The 12014-nt window shown below is 41.0% G+C and overlaps 1 protein-coding gene across 2 annotated transcripts in view; it reads right to left on the reverse strand.

Moving 5' to 3' along the window:
* Window positions 1–766: 766 nt before the first annotated feature.
* LOC124142025 (protein phosphatase 1 regulatory subunit 3B-like) overlaps window positions 767–12014 on the reverse strand; it is a 33498-nt gene continuing 22250 nt past the window's right edge. Inside the window, exons 1-2 of one of the 2 annotated variants that reach the window (XM_046510264.2) lie at window positions 7663–7810; window positions 767–3364 (exon numbers count right to left, since the gene is read on the reverse strand). In XM_046510264.2, coding sequence (XP_046366220.1) covers window positions 2382–3356 — 975 coding nt within the window. In that variant the 5' untranslated portion in view covers window positions 3357–3364; window positions 7663–7810 and the 3' untranslated portion in view covers window positions 767–2381. Of the gene's footprint in view, window positions 3365–7662; window positions 7811–12014 lie in introns of those variants that run through there. The other variant, XM_046510263.2, reaches the window with a different exon arrangement.

Raw genomic sequence — 12014 nt, forward strand, 5'->3', positions numbered from 1 at the left:
TGCTGTGACCTTGAAAATGGGATCAAGGTCACCAAAACCGACTGGTGTCTGCGGAGTCTGTATATACACCATAGTTCCAAATATGAAGACAATCCAGTGTTTAGTTCTTGAGATATCGCGGCAACAAACAGGTGGGACGTACGGACGGACGTACGGACGTACGTACGGACGGTCGTGAATACTATATCCCCCGCTTCGCGCTTTCGCGCGGCGGGGGATAATAAAGTAGTGAACAAATTTCACAAGAGTGAACACTTGTGAGAACATTTCACTTATCACAAATTTATTTCAGCACATCAACTTCAAATGAAAAATTAAGTTGTTGTTTTTTTTCTGTGTGGATTATCATCAACATCTACTCTCATTTCACTGCGCAAAATATGACCATCCTTATTTAGCTGCTTCATCCCTAAATGGAAGGAGTGAGTGAGTGAGTTGGGTTTAACAACCGATTTGAACAGTATTTCAGTTTTATCATGGCATGTCAACTTATTGAGGGATGAACCCGACGTGGTGCAGGTGTTTGATGTTTACCACTTGGTGAAACCCATGAGAACAGGTATGTGGGTGAGAAACAAAGACACAAAGCCAGCGATCCGGGATTCGAACCCAGGATCAAAGGTTGTAAGGCCTATGGGACGCAACTCTGTACAGAGAAAACGCGCCTTTGATAAGTGGGCCACCCTGGCCTCCACAGACAAGAACCAAAGTAGGAAAGTACCTATTAAAACTGAAGAATCGTCGAAAAAATAATCAAGAGAAAACAAACACTTCCACACGTTTAATGTCGTTACGCAGTGTACATACGATTATACATCATTCACGCACCAGACTAACGCTCCTCCATGTCATCGGCCCTTGTGACGTCACTTCCTCTTACACTCAAGCACCATCGAAATAGGGTGTACCTAGATCATCACTAGCGGCACAAGCAATCATGTGCACGCGAGATCTCAGTCCAACAATTGGTAAATTCTATGTACAGTTAAATACAACAGAATTGAACATTTGTATAAAATACTATTGACATACATACATACATACAGTTTCAATACTGTAATCTTCCGTTAGAAAGACAACCCGCATAACAAAATGGCGACTACACAACGTTCTTTAAATGCCAAGCAACGTGCATGTGTTTTACCCGTAGATATAGTGAGACATGGATTCAAACCGCATACTGACAGAAGCATACCACAATCACAATCTCTGATCAGAGAGATGGACATTCATTGCCCATGTTCATAAAGCTCAATGAATCCGTTATTCGCTCCATGCCATCAATAGGACATCGCGTTTCATTCGTAAATATACTGAACAAAATATATTAGGGAACATAATTATCTTTAGGGTGATTTCTTTGAAGTGAAGACTGAGCACACGACAGCATTATAATATCCCCATACATATTCATGATCCCTAACTGTTTTGTTCAGTATGTTAGCTGAAAGTCAGGAATGAAACGCAACTTCTGCAGTTTTTTTACGTAATCTTCGCATCTCTACGCTGTTGTACCCAGACAAAACTGTCCCTGAACATGGATATTCTTTCAACTGTTATAACACGAATATGAGGTTAACATCCAGTCACCATACAATCATTCATAAGTACTAATACACCCAACTAACTTACCACCGAAACGTCTGATGGTTACGTTAAAACGTGTGGGTAGCCGCCATCTTGAAATACAACATATTTGTTCTCATTGTAACAAAGATTCCCGAAAGGAACGACAATCACAGATATTTGGAACAGGATTCTTGAGCTAGATCACTGGTGTACGTTAACAGAAACCCAAATATCTAAAAATAACAAATGGTGAAAAATATATCCGATTCATGTGAATGTGGGGTCGTAACATGCTGACGTGTCTTATTGGGTCATGTATCAAGACTAATCATTACACCATCTGGAATCCATATTGATAATTCCAATATCTCCCAATGTATCAAAAGTACTAAAACCTCTCTGTTCGTGCCATTCAAAAGGTAATATCACAGATGAGTTAGAGCTGTCTACAGCAATGGAAATGTACACATGGAAATGTTTCTATTCTAGATACACATAGAACGATGCTTCAACAAGGATCCACGTGTCCCTTCATGGCAGAGCTGCCTCGCAAATGAGCTGTGTGTAAAATCCTTTCTTTGGTTACGCAAATATTCCAAACCACATTAGTACTTTAAGTAGACATGCGAGAAGTCCATTTCAAATTAAGCCGAGAGACGTTACACAATGAGATCTCAGCTGTGTTTATGGCAGCTGTTCGTCGTAGCTTCTCACAAGCAGTGCTTGAATAATGGACTCTCACGGGCTTAATGCTCAAGCATCACAGCTGCGGCGCCACAAATGAAAGTTCTGGTTTATACAGAGTTATTTTTTCACCAGTATGGGGTTGTTGTATCGACATGATTCCAACAAGCGTACTCGGACCAGTTCGAATTGTGTTCAGGCCAGATACTGTGAGATACAAACTTGGGTTGCTGGACTTTTTTGTAATCTGCTGATACAATATGATAATTATTTCCACTGTTGCTGTCCCAGAACTGTGATTCGTCTGCTTCGTAACACACTGCGAATTCTATCACTTTACCCATGTCAAAGTTTGTAGGGACATTGAACTCAAACGAAAACGTGTCGTAGACACTATGATCTGCTGGGCTGGGGACGAACGAAGCTTTGGTGTCCTCGAAAGTCTCCCATGAGTCGAACGTAACTCTAACAAAGACGCTTTTATGAAAAGTAACATTTTTAACCTTCACGGTTCCTCCAACACGGTAGTCCCTTAATATCACATTTTCCAGAGACACAAACTCTTTTTCCAACCTGTCTCTGAACGCCAAATAGTCCGACGCTGGCTGATTAAAACAAAGTTTTAACGGAGGTTGTTCCGTCACTGCAGCTGACGCCCCTTGCGTCACTGAGGCGAGAACCTCAGGACGAATCCTTGGAGGCATATCAGACGCCTCTGTCATAACTCGCACTGTAGCGAGAGCCTTTCCTTGGTGGTCTGCGAATGACACTTTCTTCTTTAACCTTCCAGGAGAATGTGGACTGGCAGACCGTGGACTCGTCGGAGTCGAACTACCGGAAGTCGACGCTGAGGTATCGCTGTTTGTTTCCGGTTTGATAATAATGGGTTTAAGAGGAGCGTTGTTCCGTCTTTGACTCAAACTTGGTAATCGTGACTGGTGATAAAGTTCCCCGTCTGAGTGGCCGATGCGTTTGTCGTCTGGGTGGAAGGCATATGTCAACAGCTCCAGGCTGGAAGCTGGGGGGCTGGATGACAACAGGTAGGTAGTGAAGTCAACAGGCATCCTGTGTCCTGTGCCACGAGGGCTCGTTATTTCCAACATCTGCACTTCTGAAACAAACAAGACACACGGTGAATGAATGGTCTGTATTTCACTGAACGTCAGTGTCATTAATAAACAAACTCGTGTTATTCCGGGACAAGCCGAATAGCGACTCGTGCCCCTCTCGTGGCCATTTTTGCGACCGGGTTCCGTCTTAGCGCAAACGGGCATACCTAAAACAATTGTCAACTCGTTGCGTAATCATTCACACATTTTCCCAATATATTATATATATTTCAGATGCAATTTAAAGCACATCGGGACGTGCGGAATTATACAGTATGATTGAACACATTTAACTGTGTCTCTGGTATATTTTTAGATGCAAGACATATTTAAAATCAAACATTATTTCTGAGGGATTCTTTGACGAAGAATTTGAAATCATACGCGCATTCTGATTGGTTTGTCGTATTTTCGCACATAACATTCATCGATAGAGGGACGAGTCTTCTTGCAGGTTACGGAAAGGGGCGAGTGGTGACGAATGCGTCAGTGTCTGTTGTGAATTATGAAACTAATACGACCACTAAAGAGTTCGAACTTTCTGCATGAGTGAGTGAGGGTAAGGATTACGCCGGTTTTAGCACTATTCCAGTAATATGCTGGAAGGGGGCGGCAAACATTAGCTTCACATATTGAATTTCTGGAAACGAAGAATCTGAAACGTACGAACAGACCAACGAAAATGTTCGAGTTGGAGACCAGGGAGTTATTGCATGGTATTAGGTTATATTACATGTTATTATGTGTTATTGCATATGTAATATCGTGTGTTGTATCCCAAGTCAGACTGACCTTTGTAGTAATCGTAATGTCATTACACAACCAAATATGTTTCGGTCAACATTTCCGCTTTCATGTAGTCTCATTTTAATATCAAATCCCGTTCTTGTCATCCGGGTACGAGAATCGTCAGTTTAGGATATTAAAAAAAATATTTAAACGAATTCGATTTTCTTTGGTACAAGTGACGCCTTGGTTCGTTACTGTCCAAATACATGGTTAGGTTAATGTAACAGGATTCAAGGTAAGCGGCGTATTGGCGTAAAATACCCATAAGAAATGTTCATTACATTACATTTTCATTTTGAGATGCTTGCGTACAAATACGCATGAAAACATAAAAGAAACAATTGTACGAGTAAGATGTTTTTTTCTTCTTTGTTTTTTTAACGCCGCACTCAGCAATAATCCAGCTATAGGACGGCGGTCTGTAAATAATCGAGTCTTGACCAGACAATCAAGAATCGATCCACACAATTGGGATACATGCATCAACCAAGTCAACGAGCCTGACCACTCAATCCAGTTAGTCGCATAGTTGTAAGAGGCGACTAGCGGGATCGGGGGAAACTAACTATCCCAATTGCGTAGATCGATGCTCATGATGTCAATCTCTGGCTTGTCTGGTTCAGACTCGATTATTTACAGACCGCCGTCACATAGCTGGAATATTGCCGAGTGCGGCTTTAAACAAACAAAACGAGTATAAACTCCGCACTTGGAATATAATCACTAATAAAAAAAATAAAAAAATATATGTAACGGAGAATTGTAATAAAACAATACATAGATCGAATGTTAATCTATGAAGCAAATGTGGTCATTATACAGGTAGTTTTAAACATCAGACAATAAACATGTTTATATATAACCATACAAACTGTGTCTACTATCACGGGAATACGAGGGATATCGCAGCCAGTCATTGACGCTTATTCACACCACTATGAAATGTCCGTTCAATACAGACGGAAATCCGAGACCAGGTCATAGAACCCGCTGACCGCTAGTTGACCCCAACACGACTAGGCCTTCCAACTGCCCGGGGCAGAGGGAGTTTACCTAGTAGACCAAACAAATCACACTATCTCGTGATGTAACTTGAGCCATGAAACTAGCATGACAGGTGCTCGTTGTATGTACTATAGGCCATCCTTATATAGGACAGGGCGTCCTTCATAAGTATCCACTTAGAGAGGCCAAACTACACGCTCCAGATGGCGAGGCCGTACGCACACGCTGCCATCATGCTATCATGGAGCCGGGTCATTATGCCATCAGCTGATACACCCATGAACTATTTCTGTGTACCATTGTTATCGTTTTTTAACATGCAACATATGGTCTTGTCACAGCCTAAACCTGCTGAAAGCTGCTTACAGTTGTCTGACATTATAAATTAATTCACCCTTTTTAATGCTAAAAATATTTGTTTCGGGAAACGTTAACAGGCGATTTGTCTCTCTTACGGACACGAGCGCATATATTTAACATTCAAGGGGTTTTATAATTACTGACTGACTGAGTATGGTTTTACGCCGCTTTTAGCAATATTCCAGCAATATCACGGCGGGGGACACCAGAAATGGGCTTCACACATTGTACTCATGTCGGGAATCGAACCCGGGTCTTCGGCGTGACGAGCGAAGTTTTATAATTAGCGAGGTATTATACTACCAGTTACATAAGACAGGTGGGTTTAGCTCATCCGTGGTAATCAAATATGGTCTGTTATGGGCTGTCGTAATTCTAGATACATTGAATGTCTTATCGGGAACTTGATAGGGCAGTTACAATGCAGGTCCCTCGAGGGACGGGCTGTGACCTTTGTTTGTTGTCTAACCCTGCACTCAGAAATATCCCAGCTATATGGACGACAGTCTGTAAAAAATCGAGGCTGGGCAAGACACCAGTGATTGACACCATGAGCATCGATCTACGCAATTTGAATGCGATGACATGCATTAACCACGTCAGCGAGCCTGACCACTCCATCCCTATAGCCTCTTACGACAAGCCTGGGTTGGTTGAGACCTATAACCTTCGAGACAGTCTGGTTCCACTTTGGTCTATCAAACACTTCTCACACAGAGATGAGTTAACCTGAAAATCCTTATATAACATAAATTCTATGGAATACAAGCTTTACATACTTAATACACGAAGTGGGGGATCGTGAATATTTTAGGGGTATTTTTTTGTAGACTGATCTCACACTTTCACATAAAAAAATATCCCCATGATCCCTAAACTTTTCTGGTACAGAAAATAATTTAACTCTGTGTATTATTGATCTGTATATGCTGTAGTGGTGGAGAGTGGCGACATATCGGAAACGTGTCGATGTTTACAATGATAGCGGAATTAAGACTTCCTTAATTTGACAGTCAGTGACGTCAACTAATTTCCCCAAAAATAATTCAATGTGGCAGTTTTCTCTTCATGTTCTAACTCATAACATATAATCCATACATCAGTATTATTCATACGCTTCCATGTGGTTTGAAACCGTTATCGCCCTATATGCATACCTGCAGACTGTTTCAAAATGATAAGACTCATCAAATACATAAACTCAGGTCTGTGGTTTGTCTTTAAGGAAAGAGTCGGTGTAAAATGGCTGTCTACAGTAGTGCATTTTAAACAAGCATTGTGAGTAAGAATGTAACGTCACATCGGCTATATTTGAGCAGAGACATTCAAATCCATTTCACAGTCCCTTATTTGAGTGAGTGAGTGAGTATGGTTTTACGCCGCTTTTACGCCGCTTTTAGCAATATTCCAGCAATATCACGGCGGGGGACACCAGAAATGGGCTTCACACATTGTACCCATGTCGGGAATATGTTATGCGAGACAAGGTGAAATAACTATTATCCCCTCGAAACCTAAATCAAGGGTTGCTCCAGCATTTATGATAGGAAGGGGTCCAAAATATCACAAAATCCCCTCTCAGTCAATTTATAATAGGAAGGGGTCCAAAATATCACAATATCCTCTCTCAGTCAATTGTACTGCCTACAACATACCACATTAAAAAAAAGTGTGTGTGTGTTGGGGGGCCTGAACTCCCCTCTGGATCCGCCTACGTAAATATCCCCATACCTATTCACCCCCCACCCCATAAGTGCTAAAAACATCCCCCCGACCATGAGAGCTGCAGCTGATACACGCATGGGTGAGCTGTGGCTGTCAGAGGAGCCAACAAGAGGCCGCGCCGCCACATCTCATTATCATATATATATCACAATTACGATGAACATGTATCCATATGACGTGACATCAGGGAAAAGTACATCGTTGAAGAAACAAAAGAATCACATTTGAATGAGGTCTGATGTACCAATATATCAAATACATCCTAAAACATGAGAAGCTGATTGCATTGGTATTTGCAATATTTCACAAACAACCGGAACATATATGAGGTATTGATTCCACGATCGGGCGATAAGTATCATATCGCCCACGACATCATCGAGATTTGTTTGAATAACCACAATCAGTTAACCTTCCTTACCTGTTTTGCCTCCGATGTAAAATTACGTGTGTGCCAGTTGCTCGCTACCTCCCCAATGACAGCTCGAACGATTCAACATGTAGGAAAGCCGGTACCCCAACCATTCACTGTCAAGGCCGTCTGATGTCATTTCTACATGTTCACGTGCACGGGTTAAGGTCATCCAATGAAAACGCAGCTCTTATATTCGTAGCCCAATCAGAGAGCCGCTCACAGGTCTGCCCACCACATGACGAGATGAGGTAAATAATCATTCGTTGGGGAAGGCTGCGCTTCGCTTCCTGACTATTCAGTGCGAGATCACGCTTATGGGGTATGGGACATATTGTCGCACCTATATCCCCACGCGTTCAATGAACGGCAGGTGATAGTTAATGCTTCATCATAATGGGCCATAATACTGACCATCGTATACATAATGAGACGAACATATACGTATTTATAGGCCTATGTATATACTATAGAGCCTTTGACAAACTTAGCTGACACCGCACGTTATGTAACACGAAATCTGCACTATAAAAGATATACAATATATCATCAGTGTCAATATTATACATATCAGGTCCGTCGACTATAATGGTAAAATTACAGCGCTTTAACATTAGAAAGACGTGTGACTCAATTTTAACTGAAGAAACTACGTTTAATTGAGGGAGTTATATGCATATGTCGAGGATCACGCTGTAGGTTTACGAAGTCGTGTTTACATAAACATGTTAAACGAGAGCTTGTTGTCAAATTGCATTGATATGATTCGAGGCATTGAATGGTTGATTGATAATATGCACTTCTCGAAGCGAGGAGTCAAAACATTTGATTACTCCACGCATTTGTGTGTGTGTGTGTTTACATGCATGCACGGTGCACATTCTTAAAACGCGCGTAAACAAAATATATTTTCGGGCATTTTGTACCACCCCACCCCCCTACCCGCGATATTTTTGGAGAGGTCATGTGCAGGTCATCTGTTTTACATATTGATATGATGCATGTAATATCGCCTATGATACCTGTATCAAATGCACCTACATCGAAAAAACATTTCTTGTCTGTTTCAGTTTTAGCCTCCATCACAAATGGGTGCATATCTTCATTTGCCCGTCAGGCTATTTGATGAATTATTTTATGAACTATTCAAATGTAAACAATCGACAAATGATGTAAAAAAAGTTTTTTTCACATTTTTCTAATTATTTTAAAATCTACGCACCATCATTCCAGAATGTCCACGAGTTAATAAGTTGATTAACATCTGAATATACCGTTTCTTCGCTCATTCAGAAACTCCAGATTAAAAATGTCATCCTTTTATTGGAGCACATCACCTGGCTGAAAACATGGAACAGACAGAAACACGCTTGTTACACGAACAGTTTTATCTGAAGCACGTCACATTGTTCGACCGAACAGATAAACTATACACGTTCTGGTGTTGCGGAGCCGGCATGTTGTTACTTAATGGATAATGCTCTATATTAACTGCGTCCGATTCACTCTTTAAATGCTACAAAACAGGTACTGCAGCTTTAATGCCAGTGGCAGTTTATATATCGGCCAAATGAGAAAGAAATAAGATACATAGTTACAATGATGCATTATTCATGATTAGGAGATAGAGCGATGTCACAATGCTTGTTCTGTCGCTGAGCTATCCATGCAAGGAAACCCCAGACTGCCTACCATTGCCAGTTGAAAACCCCCGGATCAACAGTCGTAGGTGTATGAGTTACGTCCCCTTGAATATATGTACGTACATAAGCACCTAGAGGCATTCCAAACCAAGTTTGCGTTCAACTCTGGAAGTCCCCAGTGAACCACGCTGACATGGTATTACCAAATTCATGTTTAGTTGACCAATGTCAGCAGATGTTAAATGATTTACGTCATACTTTTGTTGACCATAGTTACATACACTGTACCCAACTGTGGGGCCTTTTTGTAATAGGAGCCTCTAAGTAACCCCTCCTTTGATGATGTCGGATAGAACTGTACTGAGCACCATCATACAATCTATTCATTTTCACTATTAACACACACACAAATTGACGTTTTCAACCAAACAAACTTTTTCACCACTTCCAACAAACTATTCATTTGGGTGAGTGAGTGAGTGAGTGGGTTGGGTTTAACGCCGCTTTTAACAGTATTCCAGTTATATCACGGCGTGTCAGCTTAATGTGGGAGGAAAGCCCGAAGTGATGCAGGTCTCAGACGTTTATCACTTCGGTGAAACCCACGAGCACGGGTATGGTGCTGACAAACCTAGAAACATTATCGGGGCGAACCGGGATTCGAACCCACAATCATAGGTTTCTGGCGTGCCCAAGGGACGCAACTCTGCACAGCGAATCGCGGCGCCTTAGACGACTGGGCCACCCCTGCCCCCTCATTTGGGTGAACACACAATGCCATTTAGAAAGTGGTCAAATGTAACAAATGTTATAATTGGGATAACACCTTCTGAGTAAAGTACAGATTCTCGTACTTTGTGGGTTCGAATCCCGGACGGGACTCAACCCCAAAAAGTACGAGAATCTGTACTCTACTCAGAAAGTGTTATCCGAATTATAACATTTGTTATATTCATTTGGGGTATATTTCTAAACAAGCTATTCATTTAAAAAAGCTCTTTCTCTTTCATTTAAAAAAATCAGGATTCAAGTGTACTTTATATTCAGTGAGTGAATGTATTTTCAATGCAAACTCTTTCACCTTCCTCTCTTAATTACATGTTCTCGTTCAAATAAAAACTTTGTATTTTTAAAGTGTTATTTTTTAATTCCCCTTAGCTGATAATCTTGCTTGTGTCACGTGACGAATCGTAAAACACCGTTCGCGGGCAAACGTGAGCTGTTGACTGATATGCAAGTCTGCAGTCTAAACAAATGTTGCATTAGTTTAAATATGCTGTGATCAATATTTGCTGCTTGCACCGACCTGCTCTGCACCCAACCTATGCAGTGCAGTTGCACGATGCACGAATACGGTTGACAGGCACACATGCGGGAATATGTCTTGGAGAAAAGAGCTAGCTGTGTTTTGAGGAGAGACATGCCATGTAAACGTCTCGAATGCTATTTATTGGTTGCGCAAGGCGAGGATACATAAAACCAGTTCGTTTAATTGAATAACACGACATGTCAATACATTTTAGAAAGACGAAAAGATATAAGATGTCTGAATACTTTAGGAGAGTGTGATTCTCTTGAAACTGAGGGTTACGAATTTGAATTTTTGCGGGGATGGTCATTAAAACTTGTTTCCTAACAAATGTGTGCACTATTATATGAGCGAGTGAATGCTGCTTTATGCCGCACTATACACTGTTCCAGCGTAAACTGTAACTATTTCAGCTTGGAGCAGACAAGTCATATCGTAACATGTGCATCCATCCACGCTGACAGGGGATACGAAGACAATCAGACAGGTCCCATTGTGGCCACTCGATACTCATTTAGTCAGTGCCTACGATAAGCATGGGGTAGGCCCTATTGTGGATATTCTGCATATATGTCGGGGGATCTCCGCGGGGTGCACCATTTGTATATTTTTATTATCTTTATTTCTTTTTCAATATTTATATTTAATTAATGTTTTTTTGTTGTGAATTATTCCGACTGTCAATAAAGTATCGTATGGTTCACAATGGGGGTTTGATTAATACTGTATATTCTATCTGTCAGGGAGAACCCGCGTTTTTCAGAATCATTAACCAGCTAGTTCACCAGTATACTGCTCCCATCAGCTCAATGGCCTGTCTGTGCTGATGTGTATTCTCTGGGCTTACCAGAAACGTTAGTCCTGCACCATGACCATGGAATATATTTATTTTATGAAAAAAATAATCTAGAAATGCATACAAAAGCAAGTCTAGCCAGCTCAAGCTAAATCAGTATTGGGAATTTTTTTAATTTTTAGAGTCAAAAAGGATATTGTGGTATATAAGATTTCAGAGACTAAATGTTAGTATACAGAAACGTATAATAAGCGTATTACGCGTAATACCATATTAGTAATAATTATGTTTCTAGGTTTTTCAGCAGGATACCCCTGCTCGTGGGTTTCACCAAAGTGGTTAACGTCTAAAGGGGCATTCATTTCGGCCTTTCTTCCAAAATCAAGATATTTGTAACACACTAATTTCACATTAGAGTTAACAGTGGTAGACAAATTGAAAGCCTATCCGATGCATTTTATCGGTGTTTAATTCAGTCCGTTTCAAATTTAAGTGAGGTGAGGTGAAATTGGGTTTAACGTCGCGTCCAAAATTATTGCACCCATATAACGACGTGTGTGTGTGTGGCTGCTTGTACAAGTCCGGACTAATGCCAATTTATAGTGCTAGCTCA

Source organism: Haliotis rufescens, unplaced genomic scaffold (genome assembly GCF_023055435.1).
Source record: "Haliotis rufescens isolate VD_foot unplaced genomic scaffold, xgHalRufe1.0.p SCAF_12, whole genome shotgun sequence".
Taxonomy (NCBI): domain Eukaryota; kingdom Metazoa; phylum Mollusca; class Gastropoda; order Lepetellida; family Haliotidae; genus Haliotis; species Haliotis rufescens.